General features: G+C 49.9%; 1 protein-coding gene and 1 long non-coding RNA gene across 6 annotated transcripts in view; one reads left to right on the forward strand and one right to left on the reverse strand.

Moving 5' to 3' along the window:
• Nucleotides 1-808: 808 nt before the first annotated feature.
• Nucleotides 809-22,306, reverse strand: part of LOC135281395 (syntaxin-binding protein 4-like) — a 39,690-nt gene continuing 18,192 nt past the window's right edge. For 3 of the 5 annotated variants that reach the window (XM_064390202.1, XM_064390201.1, XM_064390204.1), the window contains 17 exons: nt 20,974-21,059; nt 20,154-20,274; nt 17,633-17,774; nt 17,337-17,443; nt 16,424-16,577; nt 14,785-14,857; nt 11,875-11,972; nt 10,200-10,296; nt 8,092-8,219; nt 7,511-7,603; nt 6,959-7,024; nt 6,676-6,864; nt 6,109-6,225; nt 4,949-4,998; nt 3,964-4,094; nt 2,655-2,712; nt 809-1,892 (listed from right to left, as the gene is read on the reverse strand). In XM_064390202.1, coding sequence (XP_064246272.1) covers nt 1,790-1,892; nt 2,655-2,712; nt 3,964-4,094; nt 4,949-4,998; nt 6,109-6,225; nt 6,676-6,864; nt 6,959-7,024; nt 7,511-7,603; nt 8,092-8,219; nt 10,200-10,296; nt 11,875-11,972; nt 14,785-14,857; nt 16,424-16,577; nt 17,337-17,443; nt 17,633-17,774; nt 20,154-20,274; nt 20,974-21,059 — 1,813 coding nt within the window. In that variant the 3' untranslated portion in view covers nt 809-1,789. Of the gene's footprint in view, nt 1,893-2,654; nt 2,713-3,963; nt 4,095-4,948; nt 4,999-6,108; nt 6,226-6,675; nt 6,865-6,958; nt 7,025-7,510; nt 7,604-8,091; nt 8,220-10,199; nt 10,297-11,874; nt 11,973-14,784; nt 14,858-16,423; nt 16,578-17,336; nt 17,444-17,632; nt 17,775-20,153; nt 20,275-20,973; nt 21,060-22,306 lie in introns of those variants that run through there. The other 2 variants (XR_010348058.1, XM_064390203.1) reach the window with 2 other exon arrangements.
• Nucleotides 14,552-16,028, forward strand: LOC135281396 (uncharacterized). The gene is made up of 2 exons (XR_010348059.1): nt 14,552-14,981; nt 15,677-16,028. It is a non-coding gene; the product is annotated as an uncharacterized LOC135281396 (long non-coding RNA).

The following is a 22,306-nucleotide window of genomic DNA, read 5'->3' on the forward strand; positions in this document are numbered from 1 at the left end:
GTGGAGTTCAGTACTCATATTTTGAGAAAAGTATTCCATGACCGTCAGAGATGGCATTAAAACTTCTGTGGATTTCCACAACAGATTGTTGATTTTCCAGCTGATTAAGTGCAGCCTAAACGGGTGTGTTTTCCCCATAACTTTGCCCTTTTCTCCCAGGTGTCTCAAGTGGCACTGGGTATATGAAATAACACAGCACAACCCAAGACCTGCTCCTTCCCAAAATCCTGTTTGTGCTGTTCCCTGACAAGTGTGACAAGCAGTGGCTGGAGACATCTCCCTAGGATGCCACCTCCAGCCAAACGCTTTTGGAGAGACCCTGCCAGGAGCAGATTGGGATCTGCTGGTTAACCCCAGGGGAAATGGAGTTGTTTTTCCAGAGCCAGGGTACACCAGACTGGTGAGACTGGATTTTGCTGTGTGTGCCTCTTGCCTGTCTGTGTAACACAGGAGATGAGAACAAAGCTCTAGGGCCAAACCCACAGGTAACACCAGGATTTGCTATCATTCCATCACAGCAGAGAGCACTGGGGAATGAGCTATTAAACACAGGATATCCCAAGATGAATATTTTCTCCTTCCTGGGAATATTCCTTGTAAGCAGTCCAAAGGATTATGTCTCCTTTTAAAAGAAGTCCTTTAATTTATATTCTGAGGTATGCATTCCCAAGATTTAATTTACCCCAAGCTATGAAATTAAACTTACCCAAAATTTCAGACTGGTTATTTATGTGATATATTCCACCACACAGTTGCTGGTTTAGCAGTGCAGTGATACCTCGAGTGCAGAAGATACTGGTGAGGGTCATGATTTTGCCTAAGCCTTTAATTTAGACAATAAAGGATCCACAAGCTTTGAACCCCCACAAAGAAGATTTGAAGTAATCTTAACAAATTATTTGTAAAAGCCAGATTGTACCCCATTTTCCTGAAACTTCTCAATGCATCTCCCCAGGAGCTGCCAAAATAAGAGGGAGGAAAAATGGTTTCAGGCTGTGTCTTTGTCTGTGAGACTCTGAACACAGCAGCTGCAATCAGAAACCAGAGAGAAACTCCTTGTGAGGAGTGTTTCCATTTTACTTTCCAGACCTCTGCCCATCTCAGATCTGATCCCCATCCACTGCTGTCTCAGTCTTGCACCACGTGGATGTGATTTCCAGTGACACCAGGGACCTTTCTGAGCTATGTTCACTATGCCCACTATGTCCTGCCCCGCGTTCCAGGGAGGGCTCGGTGTCCACGCTGTGACCGGAGCACCCCGCTGCCTGTCCTGCACTCTGCAACTGCCTGAGGTGTGCTTCCCACTCCAAGCACTGCAGCTGGGAGAAGCTATACAAAAAGAATAAAAAGAGAAGTACCTATCCCAAGACAACTAGGACGCTAGGGATTAAGCTGCTTTGATTACAGTCACTAAATAGACTTTGGTTTTTCATCTGAAATACCAAAAGGGATCTGTTGGAGACCCCTGAGTCCCTCAGGTACATTCAAGCTACCCAGAATACAAGCTCTAAAAGGCTGCCACAGAAATCCAGGCCTCTGTAGCCTCATGAGAATATTTTTCCTATAAAGCTGCAAAACCGTGAGCAAAAAGCTTTGTATGATAACTCAGAGGTAGACGTGCAGGGGAGGTTGCTGAAAAAGTCTTGGATAGTTAGGAAGAATGATTCTTGTGTCAGAAAGCTTGTTCTCAGTCTGCTTGGCCTGGATGCTGAGGTGCCTGGGGGGTGTCTTTCCTGTCTCCCACAGGATGGATGGCTGTGGTTTGGAGTACCACCAAGCCATGGGATATTTATGTCGACTTCTTAGGTACTTCTGTTGGGCTTGGTGGCTGTGGTTGGTCACTCTTGGTCTGGCCTGCAGGAGGGGGCCACGTGGTCTTCTGATGGAGGTGGCTGAAAAGGAGAAATATGCCTTAGGTCGTTTGGGGAAGGACACAGAGGGTAATGTGAAGACAGCACTCGTTATTTGGGAAAGAAGAAGCCACAGATCTTGCCTGGTTAGACTGTGCAGGCCGCCTGTTTTGTCTGAAAATGCTTTTCATAACCTTGAAATTATCATTTGCAAATGGGTACTTTGTACCTAAACAAAAAACTGTGCTGGCAGATCTTCAGGTTGAGTTAAGCTAAGAAAGCAATAGGAGATATTTAGGTCTCAAAGTGCCCTTTCAGATAACTTTAGGAAACGGCTCTGTTAAATACAAGCAGTTTAAGAGGTTTCAGGGAAATTTAACAGTTTAAGGTCCAAACAAAGCCAAGTCATCCTGCTTTCCCTGTCTGGAGCTTCACAGCATCTTGGTATCACAGCATAAAAGATTAACATATTCAGTGATGCTTTTTCCCTTACACAGAGTGCACTATAAAAATGCTGGCTAGACAAGCCACAGAACCACAAATTCCCATCTGGCCTGAAGGAAAACCAGCATTTTATAAAGCAAAAGAGAAATCCAGGAATTCACACCGTGCAGAGCGGGAAGTCTCTTTCTGTCTAGGAATTTCACAGTATTTCTCTGTCCTGGCCATCTGGAGGCCTCTCCTAGACTGTCTGATCAAAAGTCGTCAAGCAACAGTTTTGGTTAAAAAAACCCAACAAAACAAACAGGAATTTTTAGTATCTGTGTTGTCCAAATTACAGACCACAGCAGTTTTGACACCTACTCCTTGTAATTTGGGATTCCTTCAGCAGGCAGGCACTGGTCCCTGTCCCATGGCAGAGCTGCAGATGGAAGCACAGAGCCAAGTATTAGTGCAGAGAACATGCCCAATGCTGCTGCATTATGATAATGCACATTTAAATGGGGCAGGAGCTCAGAAAATGCTGACAGCACTCATAAACCAGAGGTGCTCCTGAAAGGCTGCAATTATTTCCTTTGTGTCTTGTGCTTTGAGACAAAGCCAGTGCTGGGCCATGGCCACGCTGAGCTGGTGAATAGCATCAAAGAGCAAGGACTGGGCACCTGTTTGGGGCACTCACCCGGACGTGACACTGATGAGGAGGTCAGACACTCATTTTGTGGAGGAAGAGACAAGCAGGGTCAAATAATTGCCACCAAGAAATGTTTATGGCTTATGGACCAGCTCAGAGTACCAGATTGGGAAAGCTAATCCAGACTCCCATGGAGCTGGGTGCCTGTTCCCTGATTTTCTCACAGACATGAGGAAAAAGGAGCATGGCTGGTTTTTACTCCAAGGAAACAGGGAGGTGACTGTTCCCTTCCACTCGGCATTGCTGTAATAGTACCTGGATGGTGGAAGGAAAGTTTGGATCCTGGGTTTAAAGCTGTTGGGAAACTGGACAGGATCCAGCAAGGGAAGCCCCAGGCCTGCAGGGAGAGGCTGGGGAGGGCTGAGGGAGCTGGGCTTGTTTAGCCTGGCAAAGAGGAGGCTGAGAGGCAACTTCACAGCCCCCACTGCTATGTCAGGGGCAATTAAAGGATGCTGAGCTGTTTTTGGCAGTGCAGCCAGTGTAACTGGGGGCAGTGGCCACAGGCTGCCCCTGGGGGAGCTCAGGCTGGGTGCTGGGGAGATCTTTGTCACAGAGCAGTGAGGGAACACCTTCCAGGAAGGCTGTGGATTTCCATCCTGGCTGGTTAAACCCATTGCAGATCCCTTCTACTGGGATGGCCCTACCTGGAGCAGAAGATCTGATCCCCAGCAGTCCCTTTCAACTAGCATTTCAGTGATTCTGTGAAACCCAAACCCTGCCTGTTAGGGTTTTTCCCCTGGATAAATGCCTTTCCTCTGGCCCTGGGCACAAGTCTTTGACTCCAAACCCTTCGAGTCTGCATTGCAGATTCCCAGATGAGTCACATGGATATAGGGTAATTACATCTCAGTGAGCATGAGAGAATCAGGGAGGCTCAACTGGTATGGAAAAATATGAAAGGTGCTGGAAACTGCCAATAACACTGGCAGAGATCCCTGAGACCTGCTGGGATTCAGTTTCTCCAGTTAATTTAGTGCTTACCATCCTTGTTGGAGAGGATTGGTGCTAACAGTTCTTTAGCTTCTGACAGCAAAAGGTCAACAAGATCTGAAGGTGGAAGAGATGTGTCTGAGACTGCATCTGTTTTATCCTCTTCTGTTTCATGGTTGACGCTTATAAACACGGAAAGTGCCATCAATACTTCTATCAGAGAATGTCATTGACAATCCTGGCCAGCCTCTCAGGAAGGATCTGCTACATAAATTCTGGGTGTTTTGGGGGGCTGCATCTCCATCCCTCCGCATTCAAATGTCTGTTAGACACACTTGCATTGCTTTGTTACAGAAAAGTAGCAAAGTATTCTTTAGAATTTGTCAAAAGCTGTTCCCCCCGCATTATATTAGAAATAACCAACTTGGAAACTTAAAAACTGATTTCCACCCCTCTTAAAAACCAGCTTTTAAAGGGACTGGTCATTATCTATGGGACAGTGACTTTTCAATGATTTAATCAGTTAAAAACACACAGAGAGGTGTGATACATTTATTCCCAAGTGATAGGAGATAGGCTCAGGTTGGAGGGGACTCCAGGAGCCTGAGCTCTGCTTCTGCAGCCATTCATGCAGCTGAGAATCTTGAGAGCTCCTTGCTTACACTCTGCCCACTCTAACTGCTGGTAAAAAAGGATGTGGTCCTGGAGCCAAAACCTGGTTTATGTCTGGAAAAGCAGGTGGGTCAAAACTCTGCTGCTCAGAAACAACCTGCTTGGTGTCTCTGCTGACAAGAGCAATGTAACCCAAGCTGAGTTTCAGCTACTCACTCCCAAAAAAAGCCTGAACAGAGGTCCAAGTCCCCCAGCACCAACCCACCAGCAGTCTCCAGATCATCTTTCTCCCATGGTTTCACTTCCAAAGTGAAAGTATGTTTAGAAACTCTGGGTGGGTTACGTGTGAAGCACCTTCCCCAGAGAAAGGTCAGAAAAGGACATTTCATGTTGCTGTTCACCATTCCCAGAAGCCATCTCCTACCTTTTCTCATCTGGTAAATGACTGTGTGTGCTCAGGACCTTGTAAATGTTCTGTCATGCAATAGAAAAAAAAAAAAAGGGTTTCAAACTTGTAGGAATGAATAATTCCTGAGAACAAACCCCATGGGTTTTTCCTGATGATCAGATTTAATATGACAGTAATAAGCTTCTGCTTATTCATTGCCCTTGAAGCAAATATCTCAAGGCCTTTTGCAGCTCAGGCAGCATTCATGAATCTACAGACACATCTGAATTCTGCATTTTATTACCACTGCTAAAATATATGAAATGCAACACAAAAATACTCTTCTAAGGAATAATTTTGCAGGCTGCATTTCAGTGATCATGGCTGCCAGCAACCCCTGGCTCCTGGGTTGGACCTGCATGTGTAAGCTGTCATTACCATGCACTTCTCCGACACCACTGAGGGGTGGAGAAAAAAGGAAGACATTTTGCTCCAGTGCTCAAAATCTTGTGATGTTTGACCCTGGGGTCAAGTGAGATATATTTCCAAAGTCTGACCCCAAACTGCACAGGCTCTAGCACATAGTGCTGAAGCTCTGGAGGCAATTAATTCTTCCTTCTCTGGAGCAGAGGACACAGCATCTATGCTTCCTTTGGCTCCACTGTTTCTGCTGGGTTTCAAGAGTTCTTGGGGCAGGCCATCAGTAGCCACAGCAGATACACTGATTACTAATGCTTTCCATGCTGGCCAGTTTATTAATTTCATATACTGGTGTTCCCAGCATAGGGAATGAAGTGGAAAACCCACCAACTGAAAGACTAAACAGTGAGATTTTACAGGAAATCCAGGGCAAAAAGCACTGGAAGAGCAAAGCCACTCTCCAGGTTCCTATTTTTAGAGCTATAGCAAGGGAAGGTGAGCATGGATGATTTTGACAGCCTCAGCACAGGGAGCCAGGAAGAGCAGAGCCACCAGCAAAACCTGCACCATGGAGTTTGCATTGCTCCCAGGGATATGAGGAGATCTGAACTCATTCTCTGCTTCCTCCTAACCAACAGACAGTGACTTTTTGGAGTGAGACAGAGGAAGAAAACCCCTCTTGCTTATGGAGGAGGAAGTTGATTGGACTTGCAAAACCATCCTGAAGGAAAGAGGCCGTGGTGATGCTGCAGCAGCGGGGCAGCTCCACACCTCACCTGCACAAACAGGAGCAGTTTCCTATTGCAGATCTCCAGGCGCTTCCGTGAGACTTCGGATTTTCGTAGCTGGCCATCAGCCAGGGACAGCTGCCTCCTCAGCTCCAGGATGTCCTCCTGAGGCAGGGACACAGCAGGGGGAGAAAGCTGGTGGTGATGCTCCAGCCTTGGCTTTTGGAAACAGCAGTATGGAGCATTTGCTACAAGCAAAAGCAGTGTCCTTTGGGAAGGGACAGTGGAAGTTATGCAAATTATAACACAGATGCAGAGACTGTGTTGGCCTTGTGGTCCCACACAGCAAATGATCTATGTGCTAATTTCATTTTCTCCTGTGTAAATAAAAGGAGGGTAACCTTAGTTGTGGCTGCCCCATCCCTGGAAGTGTCCAAGGCCAGGTTGGACACAGCTTGGAACAACCTGGGATAGTGGAAGGAGTCCCTGCCCGTGGCAGGGGCTTAGAATGAGCTGGGTTTTATGGTCTCTTCTGGCCCAAATCATTCCATGACTCTATGAACCCACAGAAGAAGAGTCTGGAGGGTTGTGGGTTTTTCCAGGGGGTTGCATTACCTCTATTTCAGAGATGTGCTTTGCTTTTTTCCCCGCCAGCTGCATCTTCAGTTCTGCAATTTCAGCCTCCAGCAGGTGGATCACTTCCTCGTAGTCCTGCTCGGCGCTGTGGGCCTGTCTCTGCACCACCTCAGCCATCTGCAGTTTGCTGTGCAGGCTCCGGTTCTCCGACAGGAACCCCAGCGCCTTCTGCAAGGGCCCAGAACTTGTGATGAGCACACCACGTCCCCCTGAGCTGCCACCCCCAAACCCAGCCCCAGCACCCAGAAATCCCTCCACTAACTTGGTTCAGCCTCTGAAGCTCATCCTCCATCAGCTTCTTGCTGCTCTCCACTTCTCTCAGGAGAGACTGTGGGAAATATTTTCACCAGATTAGAAGCAACAAATGACAGGACATTTTCTAGAATGCTCCTACCCACCAGAATATTATTTTACAGAAGTTCTGTGCACTTTTCCCCCCCACACAGGGAGAGCTTTTAGAACTGTGACCAGCAGAATTCCACCTGGACACAGCCGAGGTGCTCACAGCCAGGTGAGGGTGAGAGGACAGGTGCTGCTTCTGTTAATCACACACTGGAATTCTTAATGAGACCTGCTTTTTAAATATATGAACTCCCTGCTGAGAAGGGACTGCATGCTTTGAGTACAAATAAGTTTTCCTTTGAGGTTGAGAGCGAGAAAGAGGCAATTAAGGAGAGTGGAGGGTGAGAGGCTCCTGTGTGACGAGGAATGCACAGAATGCAAACTGGTGACTTCTCCAGAGGGACAGGCCACCCCATTACCCCCTACAGCAGAACACCCCAGCTAAGAAATCTGCTCCGAGGGGAGGCTGCACCTTCAGCCTGCGGACTTCATGCCGCAGATCCCTCATCTCCAGCTGCAGCTGCTCCAGGTCCTCGCTGCCATTGCAGCTGAGAGAGGCAAAGGTCTGCAAGGAGAGGGACAGACTCGTCACATATGGAATCAAAATCACCTAAAAAAGGAGTCAGCATTTTTATGCAATAGATCAAAAAACACATTAAATAATTCAGCTCCAGGATGGTTCATTTTGCCCCACAGAATTTCACTCTCTGATCCCCATCATTGCTGATATAGCTGAGCTAGAATGGATTTTCACTTTGTGAACCAAATGAAATTACTTAAATTGATTAATTATGGCTATTTCTCCTTCTGCATAACTGCCAGGCTGCTTCCTCATATTATCCCACAGATACTGTTATTTCCTTATTCAAAATGAGAAGTTTGAGGTCTTTTATAGAATTTCCTATTAAAAATGATTCATGAATAGTTCTGCCTTGTCTTTCTAACTCCAGAACAACCAGAAAATGGGAATTTAGGTTTTCCCATCTCAGAATTCCATGGATTTCATGTAGAAGACCCATGGATTCAATGTAGCAGAGCTTTGGGGTGACTGACCGGGGAGTGAAAAGCTGATGTATCCAGCAAATTGGCCACTTCGTGCTGAGTGAAGAGCACAGAGCTGGAATCCAGACCAGCCTCGTCCAGCTCCTCCTGCATCAGATCCCTGAGTGCTTGGAGAACATCTGTGAGAAACAATCAGTTTTTACCAGGCTAAAACAGAAAATTGCTGTGGCTCAGCAGAAAATGCCACTGATTTTGGGGCCACCCACTGGTGCCATGCAGGGTTTAGAGATGCCAGACAGGTTTGTCTAATAATCCTGGGTTTGTCAGCAATCCCATCAGGCTTAAATGAGTTGACAGCCTTTATCAGACTCCTCATTCTTATCCAACTGAAAAAACTGACATTTTTAAAACCCAGAAAACCCCAGATATTTTCACAGGGGAGTTTTCATGACTGTGGTTCTGAAAATTTAAAAATTTTAAGCTAAACCCGCATTTCCCTCACAAAAGGCACTTGCTGGCCATTTCTCATGGTGCTGATTTAAACAAAAAAACAACTCAGTGAGTTCAGCACTTAGAAAAGGTGTTAAATTGACAAGTCTGAAAATCCATTAATTTTGCTTTCAGACATGAAGGAAAGCAACGCAGAAGGGGCTGCGTGGGGCAGGTGGGAACCACCAGGGTCCCAGAGCTTCCAGTCACAGAATCACAGAAACATGGGATGGTTTGGGGACAAAGGAACCATAAAATGATCTTATTCCATCCCCTGCCATGGCAGGGACACCTTCCACCGTCCCAGGCTGCTCCAAGCCCTGCCCAGCCTGGCCTTGGGCACTGCCAGGGATCCAGGGGCAGCCACAGCTGCTCTGGGCACCCTGTGCCAGGGCCTGCCCACCCTCACAGGGAACAATTCCGGCCCAATATCCCACCCAGCCCTGCCCTCTGGCAGTGGGAGCCATTCCCTGTGTCCTGTCCCTCCATGCCTTGTCCCCAGTCCCTCTGCAGCTCTCCTGGAGCCCCTTTAGGCCCTGGCAGGGGCTCTGAGGTCTTCCCTAAGCTGGAGGCAGCTCTGCAGGTGGGGTCTCACCTGAGGGGGCAGAATCCCCCCCTCCTGCTGCCCACACGGGGGCTCAGCCCAGCCCAGGGGGGTTTCTGGGTGCTCACAGCCTGGGCATATGCAGTTCTCATCCTCCAACACCCCAAATCCTCCCCCAGGGCTGCTTTCCATCCTTTCTCCACCCAGCTTGGATTTGTGCTTGCAACTGCCCTGACCCAGGTGCAGAACATGCCCTTGGCCTTGTTGAGGTCCATGAGGTTCTCATGGTCCCACCTTGAAGCCTGTCCTGGGTGGTGCTCAGTCCCTGTGCTGCAGCAGGAGCCAGAGTCTCTCTGAAAAGCAGCACATTTGCTAAATACCCTCAATCATCCTCATTTCTGTTTCTACACGCTGCAACTCCAGCCACTCGTAGGAGAGGGCTGTGGCTCTGTGTCCCACCCCCCTCTCTACACAAAACATTGATCCAGATGCCTTGTGACTGTTCTGTCTGCTGGGGACATTGCTGATGGTTTTGGATTTTTGCTGAAAGCCTTCTGGGGAGCAGATCCTGCAGGCCAGCCATGCTCTGGAAGGCCACAGAAAGCAGAACTGGCTTTCATTTTCTGTGTCTCCTCTGGCCAGTTCCTGCTAGGAAAGCTGGGATTTTAAGGAAAGTAAACCCTTGCACCAACTTTCTTTTAGTCTGATTTTACCTATGACAGGACAATGGGAATGGCTTCAAACTGACAGAGAGTAGGTTTAGATTAGATGTTAGGAAGAAATTCTTCCCTGTGAGGGCAGTGAGGCCCTGGCACAGGTTTCACAGTGGAGCTGTGGCTGATCCATCCCTGGAAGTGTCCTCTTGGACAGGGCTTGGAGTAACCTGGGATAGTGGACAGTGTCTGGTGGAATGAGATGAATTTTGAGATCCCTTCCAACCCAAACCATTCCAGGATTCCATGATTCTACAGAATGCCTTCTTTTGTGTTTGTGACTTCCCCCCTTTATAGGCTCCATCCCTACCCAGGCAGGTGTCTCACCAGCCACTTCTGTCCCTTTTTCCCTTTTTAGCTGCCAGTGGAGCTGCACAGAAATGTCAGATGCCCTGGGCAGAGCTCCTGCTCACCTCCATAGGCCACAGTCCCCTGCGAGTCCGTGGTCAGGCTTTGCCGGAGCTGCCTCTTCTTCTCCTCGGTCACATCCAGACCAAGGTACTGCAGAACCTTGAGCAGAAACAAGGAGCCTTTCAAAAGAAAAATACTGGGAAAGCAATAATTTAGGGTAGGCACTGGGAAGACACTTAGTGCTGGGTTTGTCCAGGCAGCATCTCCCAAAGAACAGGCTTGGATTGGATTTCCAGTCTCTCCTTTGCTGCACATGTACAGAAATGTCTGTTCCCAAACACAGGTTCACATCCCTCCAAGAACATTTTATCTGCCATCAGATTTGCAGCTCCGATGAGTTTTCAGGACTTTTATCAAAAGCCAGTGGAGTTTCAGCAAGACTCAGCTGGCAAGAGCTCAGCCTCTCCTTTCTCTTTCTGCCCAGAAATTGTGTTTGGGACCAGGAACATAAAAGCCATTAACAGAGTGTTTCTCATGGAGAGAGGAGACACTCAAACATTTTGCTCCTCCACTGCATGTTTTGCTCTCTCATTACTCCTGATGCCCTAACTTCTACTGATATTTATCTGTTCAACCTCAGGGCAGCACACAGAAGCAGATAGACCTGTGCAAGCCCTACTCCCCTGCTAGCAGCAGCAACTGAAAGCTTTTAAAAGACCAAGTCGAGCTCAGCAGATTTTGGGAAAGAGCCCGAGTGAAACATTCACCTGTGGCAGGCTGCACTGACAGCTCCTGCTCACAGCAGCTCCCGGACATTCCCTGGGAAGGGGCTGCAGAGGGATCCTGGCTCAGCTTTCCAGCACCAGCGAGTCCCTGGGATCTATCTGCTGTCCTGTTTGAGTCCCACCCCCGCTCTGCCCACCACCCCTATGCAAGGCACCCACACTTTGGGATGCTGGCCACCCCAAAGCCACCTGCGCTTGTGCCAGTCGGTGTCACCCCCCCACTAACACAGCTTTGGAAAGTGAAGCCAAGCGCTCGGCTCCTGCCAGCCCCGAGGAGCTGCTCGGTCCCCGCGAGGAGCAGAGGTCGCTGTGACAAAGCCACCCTGGGTGCCGCTTTGGGAGAACTCCGCGGGCTCAGGGCACGGCTCCGCTGCGCTGCCGTCGGGGGGCAGCAGATGTTCGTCACATCGGCCCTCCGGGGCCGCACAAACGGCTCTGTGCCCACATCCCCGCCGCAGGAACCCAAGGTGCCAGACTGGGACACGGCCCCCACGGCACCCGGCCCGTCCCCAGGGTCTCGGTGAGCAGCTCCGCTCCGTGCCCATGGAGAGTGCTCTCCATAAAATGATGGAAGAATCAGTGGGTCTGGATGGCTCCTCGATGAGAAATCTCCTGTGTCAGCCTTCCCTCCTGCACACCAGGCTGTCTGAGGTCACCCTAGCAGTGACAGCAGCACCAAAATTTGGAGGGCACAACCTTAGCCAATGGCATGATGTCCAAGGGAGGTGCAGCTGCCAGGAAAAGACTTCTGGAACTTCATGGAGCACCAAGAAATAGCCAAGATGAGCCAAGGGATGTTTAAATGCCCCTTTGGACACAGTCAGGATGTTTCACCCTCTTTACCTTCAGAGGCTGGACTCAACCTCCAGCAAACTCACCTGAAGATGGACTATTTCCTGCACAGTGCACAAGGAGGAGACCTTGCTCTGGGGAGAGGAACCCTGCCACTTACCAGTTCCAGTTTTCCATCCTTGAGCCGGATATGGGGATCCAGTGCTACTTTGGGTTTGGTGCCTGAAGCTGCTTTGTAGTTAGAAGCTGAAGCAGGTGCTGAAAAATCAAAAGCAAATATTAATGGGGAAGCATTTGGGTAGAGGTGTCTGCAAAGCAAAACTCAGATCTCTTGTTGCATGAAATATAAAGTGTGTGCAGCAGGGCATAAATCCATGTCCAGGATTTACTAAAACCAGCTCTGGAAGGCTGAACTAGGCCTCTCTTGGAAAGATTGGATACTGGGGCAAATCCTTCTGAAACTGGGCTTCTGCATGGTTTAAAGTGAGATGTTTCATCCAGGGACAAAAGACTGCAAAAAACTTCCAGCACTTTGGAAATTTCCAATCACAGTTTTGTGGAGTCTTGGAGTTATGGTGAACTGTGAGAAAAAATGAATTAAAAACTGCCTGGTTCTTGTCTACTCTGATGAAGCAAAATGGAAAGAATTCCTGACACCCATGGGAATGAACAGATTAAAAGTGATGTGGAAAAGCACCACTTTGAGATTCTTTCCCTCCCCAAGACTGCAAAAAGCCTTGAACCCCTTTCCCCTCAGCTGGGCAGGCAGGGTTTTTGGGTAGAAGGAGCCCCATGTGTTGTGAGGCAGGCACAGAGGCAGAGGCAGCAGCTGCTGAACTGGTGAAAAGCTGTCATGAGCTGGAGGATCCAGCTGCCAACAGCTGGCTCAGCATTGCCAGCACTGCTGCACAGCTGAAAAGGTCCAGAGCACAAGCCCTGCCCCTGCATCCCTGGAGGGAACCCTCCTTTTCCATTATGATTAACCCTCTCCTGTAAGGAACCATGACACTCCATGGAAGGGGGCTGTAGGAGGTGTCACCTGCTCCTGAAGAGCCCAGCCAGACTCCAGAAGGGTGCAGGGTGGCTGTGCCTGCCCCTGCCCACCCTCAAACCACCAGCCCAGGTGACGAGATTCCTTCTCATGCCAGTCATGAGATTTGCCCAGGGAGCAATTCCTGTTGCTGCTTGGCTCTGGTTAACATCACAGGCAGCCCTGTTTTGCCAAGTAGCACAGCTCCTCTGGAATCCCTGCACCCCCTCACCCTCCTGGCCATCGGGGCAGGGCCCAGGTGCCAGGAGAAGGCAGTGAGTAGCAGAGGAGCTGCATAATCCTCCTAATCCAGGCATCCATCTGCTCTGCTAAGGCCAGCAGCTGGGAAGCAGCAAGAGGTAGCAAATGGGTTTGCTGGATCAGCCAGCACCACTTCCCTCTCCAAGTTCAAGGGCAGAGCCATTACCCTTCAAGCCATGGCTAATCAGGATTAGCTCCATGTGCCTTTGCTGTCAGCTCTGGACACAGCCATATCCAGGGCATCCATCAGGCAGCCAGAGAGAGGCACTGCCTGGCCCAGGCTCCCAGCCTGGCTGCTCTTTCAGAGCCACTTGTCTGTCCCCATGGATGACAACACTGACACAAAGCCTCCTTAGCATCCCACATTCAAATCCTGAAGTGATCAAATCCTCCAGCTAAGTCAGGCCACGGGTGGGTCACTGCTGGGACTGGGTTGCTCTGTCCCCATCACCAGACTGACTGTCTGTGGTGGCCACCTGAGAGTGTCCCTGGCAGCTGCAGGGCACTCAGGGCAGGGAGAGCTCATCCCTGTCCCAGGGCTTCTCCAGGGGAGCAGGGAAGGCAGACCTGAAGCTGCTGAGCTTGCCCAAGGTGAGCCAGGCATCCCTGGGAGCAGCTGCTCCATCTCCTGCTGATCCCAGGTATGGACCAAACACAGTTTACCTCTAGGGCTTGCTCTCAGCCTTCCAGAGGGGAATTGCAGAAAGGCACAGGGGTTTGGAAGCAGAGCCAAAGCCCCAGGGAAGGAAGGGCTGTTGGATTTGAGGCTGCAAGAATGGTGGGCAGCACTTGTTCAGGATTTGTTGGGTAAGTCCATCTTTCCCTCCAACCTTCCTATCACAGGGGTATGGGGTACCTTGTGAAGGTTTTCTCCCTGGGCTCTGGGGATTATTAAGGTTTCCTCAATAGTATTAAGGGATTTGGGATTTTCAGGGTGGTTCAGGTTCACCCCCCCATTGCTGCCACACTGTTGGATGAACAGAGTGGTTCTCTCCACAAAAGGTAAGAGCTCAGGAAACCCAGAGCACGGAGATGAAACACAGAATAGAAAAACAAGCAAAACCAGAAGCTTGGATATAGAGAGAAATCTGATTTATTTAACATCTCTAAGCCATTTCCCAATTTGGCCAACTGAGGGCATCCTTAAAACTCTTCAGAGCCCAGGGTTGCTGTATACATCCCAACTCTCTATCTGACTGCTTTTATGCTGTGTGTCCGAGGCCCCCCATCCCCTCCAGAAGGGAATGTGGCCTGTGGAGAATCTGCTCCATGTCTGGGGGGGCAGAGCCACTGCTGCAAGTGGCCCACAGGCTGAGAGTGGAGGAATTTGTCTCCTTGAATACCTCAGTCCTCAAATGCCTTGGTAAAGAGTTTTGCTACTATGGGCAAACATGGACATAATTACTACTCGTTGAGTAAACCAAGCTGCTGCCTGCCCTCTCTCTGAGCAGGCTGAGTGTCACTATCACCCCATTAAATTCCACTCCAGCAGTATAAATACTGATAAAAAATGTGGTGATAGGACAAGGGGAATGGCTTCCACTGCCAGAGGCCTGGCACAGGGTGCCCAGAGCAGCTGTGGCTGCCCCTGGATCCCTGGCAGTGCCCAAGGCCAGGGGCTTGGAGCACTCTGGGATAGTGGAAGGAGGTGGGATGGGCTGGGCTTTAAAGTCCCTTCCAAGGCAATCCATGCTGTGATTCTGTGATTTCACAATCCTCAGCTCTGAGGAGCCACAGCTCTTTGTCACCACACAAAGAAAACGCTTGGGCAGGACTCACCTGAGACTGTAAGCTCTGGTGGGCAGATGTCCGGAGACAAAGAAGGCACAGGAAAAGGATTTTCACGTCTATTCTAGAAAAACAAGACAAAACAGCACAGACAGTTGCTAAGAAGAATCTGTTGCTGTAAATAATGAGCAGGAGATAGAGGAGTTCAAGGCAGAGCCATGAGGGTGCTACATACACCTCTTGTGCAGGTGAGCCTAAAGAGATTCCAGGGGTTTCTCTGGGAGCACCTGGCACAGGCTGAGCCAGCCCAAAACCTCTGGTCACACACAAACAGTTCTGTCCTTACTTTAACTGTGCTTGAGTGCTGAGGCTGGTTGTGACCTTGCCTGCTTTCTCCACAGAGGCTCTCCCTGAAGCTCTGCATCCAACCCAGCAGGGAGGTCCCCAGTCTGACCACAGCCAGGTGTAACATTTAACCCAAACCCATAATTATCCCAGTGAGCAGGGCAGGAAGCCCAGATCAGTTCACACCCTTTCTTGTGTGCTATGTCATGGCTCAAAGCACAAGGAAGAGGGAAAAACATTCCGTGGGTGAGCACCACCAAGACAGCTGTGACACAGCTGGGGACTTGGGTGCCAAGAGGGCACAGGGCTGGTGTGAGGACATACAGACAGCCTGGGCACTCTTTCCCTGGTGTGGAAGTCCAGACCTCATTAGAAGTTCCATCTTTCAGCAGCAAAGTGAGGAAAGGAGCCATTTCAGTCCAGCCAATGGTGTGATTTCATACAAGTGCACAGCATCACACAATCGGGGGTGAGGGGTCCAACCACAGCACCCAACCACAGCTCCAGGGGCTCTGGTGCCTTTCTAGGGCACGTCTCCAGCCTGGTGCACCCAAAGGCAACACATATGTGACATTCATGCAAGTCTGTGTCCCCACAGGTCTGCAAAGCAAGGTGTTTTGTGAATGGTCTTGTATGAAAGGAACATCCAGCCAGCCTCTTTTGAAGGAAATTTGTGTGGAAGAGAGCAGAAAGGACACCCAGCATGGCACCAGTCCAGGAGGGGAATGACAAATGCACACAATGGAGCTGCAGACCCTGAGGGCTGTGTGGTTAAACCCTGTCCAGCCATTCACAGCTCAAGCACTTCTCTGCAAACACAATGTGGAGCTTGGCTTTGCAGGAGGAATGAGCCTGGCTTATCATTAGAGTAGGAGCAGGAATGGGCTGCGTAGGAATGCTGGGGATTCATCTTCTTCAGAGGGCTTGAAGAATAAAGAGTTGTGCCTGCCTTTGGCTAGGAGCAGATCAAACTGACTCCAGAGATCCCTTCCAGCCCTATGACTGGTGCTGAATGAGATGCAGGTTGCTATCCACAGAAGGGCTTTGGTTTTTTTTAAACCTGAGACTCTTGAAACAGGTCTGAATGCAGGCCCTGGAGATGAAACTCCTGTCATTACCTCCACAGAGCTATCTCTGTCTCAAACCCAAGAGAGAAGAAATTATTTCAGATTAAAAACATCTGCCTGCAGGTAAATACATCAACAGTACAGACTTCCCACTGGATTTCCAGAAGTATTACTAGGGACTCCCTAAAGAAGAGTTCTCTGATCAAGGAAAGATCCCAGGACTGGTGTCTGTCTCCAGGATTGGTATCATATCTCTTTAGAGATGAATTTCCACCTACCTCTGGGGACCTCACGTGGACCTTCAGCCTGCAGGAGCCCAGGCCGTTTCCCAGAGCCTTTGGGGGTGGGGATGGGCTGTTGCTGTGAGCTGACAGTCCGGGATGTAACCGGCCCCTCCCAGGGATAAAGGCCACTTCTGTGCTTCCCTCGTGTCTTCAACAAACAACAAGCACAGAACATCTTATTAACAACACAAAAGGCACAAATTTGCAGAGCTCCCATGCTTGTGGTTCTGTCTCCAGGATAGCCTCACCCAGGCCTGAGCAGCCTGCACCAGTGCAGCTGGATCTCCACCCGCTGCATTCCATTGGATCATGGAATGGTGAAGGTTGGGAAAGATCCCTCAGATCACTGAGTTCCACAATTTCCTGGGTACTGCTAAGGCCACCACTGACCCATGTCCCCAAGTGTCACACCTCCATGGCTTTTGAACGCTTCTAGATGATTCCACCACTGCCCTGGGCAGCCTATGCCATGGGCTTTACAACCCTTTCCATGAAGAAGTTGTTCCTAATATCTATTCTAAACATCCCCTGGCACTACTTGAGGCTGTTTCCTCTTGTTCTGTCACTTGTTAATTGGGAAAAAAGCCCAATCCCCACCTGACTCCACCCTCTTATACAGATCCCTAAGGTCTTCCTGAGTCTCCTTTTTTTTTTTTTCCCTTTTTTTAACTTCAGTTCTGTTTCAAATCTCTGCTGGGCAGTGATAGGAGATCCTCATGAGGCCCAGAACATCAGGAAGGTCTGGATTCCACTTCAGGATGATCCATGCCTTCAAGATTTCCTGATGTGACCACCTTAAAGAATCATTTAAGGCTAATAGTGCCCTTGAAGCCAAACCTTGGTATGAAGTGTTCTGCCTAAGACTCAGCAGCACCTGATGATGACAGGAAATGCTTTCTATGCCTACCTGAATTTGGCTTTTTCAATTATTTTTCTGGCCTCCTCATGTGTGCTGCCCACCAGAGAATCTCTGTTGATAGCGATGAGCTGGTCTCCAGGTCGGAGTCGACCATCCTAAACAAACAGGGAGAAAGACACAGCATTGAGAAGGGATATCTCTGCCTAAAGCCTTCTCCTGCAACACAAATCCTCATTAGTCCATGCAATTATCCATGTACTCTTAGAAAAGCTGCTTCAGAACTGCCACAGCCTCTAGGAGAGGTCCCCATGGCAGAGCTCCTGAGGGTCTCCATGCCAACTTACTTTGTAACAGTCCCCATCTGGCAAAAGCTCTTGGACATAAACCATGGGCCCGTCAGGCCTGTTGGATCCACCACTGATTGTCAGCCCCAAGCCAGAGGAGTTTGCTATAGAAATGCTCTGGATTCCTGAGTCAACGGAGTAGCTGCAAGGGAGAAAAGTCAGCAGGTGACTCAAGGTGATCTGGTTATCTTCTCACATCACTGAACAAACTGCCTGGATTTATTTCCATGTGTGATCCTTCTACCTTCTCCCAGCCTTTTATTTGCATCCTTTCTTCCACCCACCATTGGAAAGGGGAAGTGAGGCCTCCTGTTCTTTGGCAGACATTGTTCAGTGTTATTAAGGAGACTGCTTCCCCTAATCCCCAACAGGGGGGCACTCATTTAGAGAAGAAACTAAAGATTTAACCAGAATATATTTGGCATTCCTGGTTTTATAGCCAAAAGCACACAAATGATCAACATGGTTGTTGCTTGAACCCACCTAAATCACCAGAGAGCAATTTACAGATGCATCAACTATCAAGCAGTTCTTAGAAAACATCAAAGTGAAGCTCAGGATACACAGCTGGGTGTGTCTCAACCAGGATTTGGACCCAAAATCAAGCAACATGCCCTAGAAATGGGCATCCTTTACAGCAAAACCCACCACACTGTTAGCTGCTGCTGTGGCAGGTGGCTTGCCCAGTCGAGGATGGAAAGGAGCAGCAAATAAGCTGGACCCTTCCCTCCAGGAGCTGCTGGACAGGACTCAACAGGCCACCAAGGCTCAGCCACAGCAGTGGCTCTGTGCCAGCAGGGAGGTCTGGCAGCAGCAGAGTTGTGGGACCACGGATTTCACTGAGCTCCCATGGGCAGCACTGCAACGGGGGGTCGGGGAAGGATTTGGTAAGGATCAGCAAACCCTTTTCCTCCAGATGGGGTGGGTGCAGCTGGCTTGTTGCTTTTCAATTTATTTCCACAGCATCCACTGCCCAAAGAGTCTGCACTGGCTCCTCGTGTTACAACTTCAGACACAAGAGCAGCTGTGCATCCCGTGCCCCACAGGGCACACGTTCCCAAGCAGTGCCATCCCTGGTGGTCAGACACCCCAGTGGAAGGGGTGCATGGGCTTAGCCTTATGAAAAAACATGGCTTTAAGGTGAACAATCTTAGGGAAATGAAGTAGTGAAATAACAGCATTAAAATGCTCTGTTCAACCGAGAATCTCAGACCCTGACTGTGTGAGATTGCATCACATCCAGCTCCCACTGCTCAGTGGCAGGGCAGGACCTCAGGTGATGCCACAACGAGAAGTCACAGCCTGGGGACAGCCTGTGGTGAGCAGAAGGGGTGGCAGCCACATGCATGAAAAGACCCGTGGCCCAAATTACATCTCACAGCTGACCACCAATGCTCAGGTGAAACTAGTGGTCTGTGATTCCAGGGGAAGACCTCTGGGGCCTGGGAGCAGCATGGAGACAAGCAGAACATGGCACAGGCCACCAAGACAGGCCCCTCTAGCCTAAATGCCCATTTTCCTGCCCACAGTGGCAGGGTTGGAACTAGATGATCTCTGAGGTTTCATCCCACCCAACCCATTCTGGATTCTACACCTCAGCCTGGAGGGAATTAACAGCACAGCAAGGATGGCTTGTCCAAAGCAGCTGCCAAGTAGATGATCTGGTGTCTCCTCTGTGTGGGTCTCTCACTCCATGCAAGCAGCTTAAACCTCTGGTGGCAAATATTTGTCCTCTGCAAATCCCTAATAAGCTGGTATTTAGCAAGAGGATTTACTGGTTCTGCAGTGAGGGCTGATTCTCTTTACCAGTGCCTTGGCTTGTTTGTGCTGGCAAAGGAGGGGAGCTGTGAGCCCTGGGGACAAATGGTCCCCATCCCATGACTGTGAACAGCCCCCGAGCTGTCCCTCTGGAGAAGGGCCCTGGAGACGAGACTGCAGAAAAACCAGCTTGGCCTGTCCAAACCTCTGACCCTGCGGAACATGCGAGGGCAGATGACCGCATCAAAACACACTCTGGGAGATGCTCTGGCCACCAAGGGATGAGGTGACTGCAGGCTGATGACCCCAAATGTTTGCATGGAGAGGTGCTCGTGCTCTCGGAGCATGGGGTCAAAGTGCCAGGAGCAGGGCAAGAGGAAACAAGCTCAAAAACACCTCCTGAAAGCCACACCAGCCTTGCAGGAACACTCTGCTCATGGTTTACAAGTGATGTCCAGGGCCCTCTCAGCTGGCTGTAAACCATGGCATCTCCCTGGGATTCAGAGGGGAGGAAGAGGAGCTGCTGCATGGTGCAGACATATTGACTGTCTCAACTGGGAACCTTCTCATCCCCATTGGAACAAACTTCCCAGGAAGAGCCAAGATGTCACCACCACATCCAGAAGATGCTGTGGCCTCCGAACTGTTGTGATGGAAGAGTAGAGAGGTCATAAGGAAGAACAAAACTGTTCAACAAGCACTGGAATGCTTTTGTGGGTGTAGCCCTCTGAGATCTGGTGGTGTCCTGCTGCCGGGTACGTACTGTGCGTGAGGAGCGTGCGCCAGGCTCCCCAGGAAGGGGCCGTGGGAGTTGGCAGGGCTCAGCAGCAGCGGGCTCTGGGAGCGGGAGGACGAGCCCGAGGAGGTGCTCTCCAGGTATCGACCTGAACAGAAAGGCAGAGTCAGTCCAGGGCACACAGACACTCCAGCATCACCCTCCCCCCTGCTCTGCTCCTGCCGCACTCCTGGATTTTTGGGGAAAGCCACGTGGTGGTTAAAGACATCAGGATGGGGCTGAATCAGAGGAAACACTCAGCCTCCTTGGCACAATTCCAGCGTGGGACTGTCACTCCTCTGCCAACCCTGCACACCTCTGCCATAGGGGAAGGGCAGCAGCTGTCTGGTGGGATGCCAAGCCGTAGGGAAAGCTTTCCTCCCCAGGCACATGGCTTTTTGTGCTAGCTTCTTGCTTTGGTCAACCTTGTTGCATCTCATTAAACATTCCCATTTGCAAATGAAAAATAATGATTTTTAAATGAATTATTGCTGAAATGCCTTGAAATCCAGGGCAAAAATGTACAGCTTCATTTACTGATGGAGTCACCTGCCCAGCACATCAGTTAGGCAGAATCTGGGGATCAGGGGAGGGGTTATGACCCCAATTCAAGTCTCCCTTGATCGCTCCTTGGCAGCACTGACCACACTCTGGGCATGCACCAAGGGTCTGCAATAAGGACAAGCTTTCTTCAAACCTCCACCCCAACACCTACTCAAATACAACCACAGCTCCTTCAGAATGACACTGGGATAAAGGAAACTCTCTGCAGAGAGAGGGGTTTTCAGTTCCCTGCTGAGCTACTCACTGCCACCGTGCAGGACCGGCGAGCTCCGCGCTGAGCCCGTGTTGCTCTGCGAGCCAAACTTCTCCAGCAGCTCAGAGAACTCTCTCCTGCAAGCAAAACCACGGTGCAGTCAGCTGCTGCTCAGAACTCCCCCCACAGGATTATAAGGCAAGAGAGCCCCTGATGGCAGGGACTGGGTACCAAGGCTGCAGGGCCGGTGCTCTCCAGCTGTGGGGAGCACTCAAAGCTTCCTCATGCACAAGGGGAACACCCTGCTTTCAAGAGCTTGTGCAAGGCTTCAGGTCTGTAATCAATCTCATGGCAGTGCAGCTTTCCTGTGATGGGCTGCAGCTCCAGAGTGCTCCTTCCTTGCCCTGGAGTGTGTTCAGGGCAAGAGGACTGGGAAGGGATGTATCCTTAAAGGTCTTTTCCTATCTTTATGATCCTACGATTCTATGGAGAGGCTCTGTGCTGAGAACTGTCAGAGGAGGGCAGGATGAACACTGGAGCCCTGCCCTGCATCCTGACTTGCACTCCACCTCATGGGCCCTCCTGGGAATATTTTCACCCCAACTATAAGGCTCAAAAGTTTTGCAAACAGACCACACAAATTAACCCTGCCAGAAGGAGCTGTAACTGTGCAAATATAACCCAAAAATTCTTGGCCTATTTGTGACTCCTTCTAGGACAGTTAAATACAGGTTATTCTCTGGTTTTTCTCCTCTTTTCCTGGACAGAAAGCAGATCCTGTAGCTCTTGCTAGAGTAAAGAGGGAGATGGCTTTCAGGGCACCTGCAGAAGCATCAGCCCACTCTCCCAATCCATCCATAATTATGTTCTCCACAAACATCACAAGCTAAACCCTTGGAGCATGAGACCTCAACAAAGACCTGCATGCAATCTCATCCCCAAAATACCCCAGAAAGTGATCTCCATGGCCAGGCACCAGATGCTTTGTTCCAGGTTGAATTTGACCAGCGTGTATTGAGCCCTTGATGAGCTGGAACTCCGTGTACCCCACAGGTGATTTCCTTCACGACCTCTTTTTGCATTCTTGAACTCCATTAAGAACTACCATTGTCCACATTTACCAGCTCCTGCCCCATTTCTGTAACCTTGCTTTGAGTTGCTGTGAGCTCCTCACATCCTTTCAGATGAGGAGGCAGGTGCAGGAATGACATCTTCATCATGCTCATGCTCAGCAGCCTTCTGATCCAGCCCTGCCATGCTGCTCTCATGTTGTCCCTCTGCAATGGGGGGGTGTTCTCTCCCTCCATAACCCAATCCCACCTGAAGGATCTGACCTTTTGGCAGAGAGATCCTCAAGGATGACTAACTTCTTACACATGCCAGT

Source organism: Passer domesticus, chromosome 15, assembly GCF_036417665.1.
Source record: "Passer domesticus isolate bPasDom1 chromosome 15, bPasDom1.hap1, whole genome shotgun sequence".
Lineage (NCBI taxonomy): Eukaryota > Metazoa > Chordata > Aves > Passeriformes > Passeridae > Passer > Passer domesticus.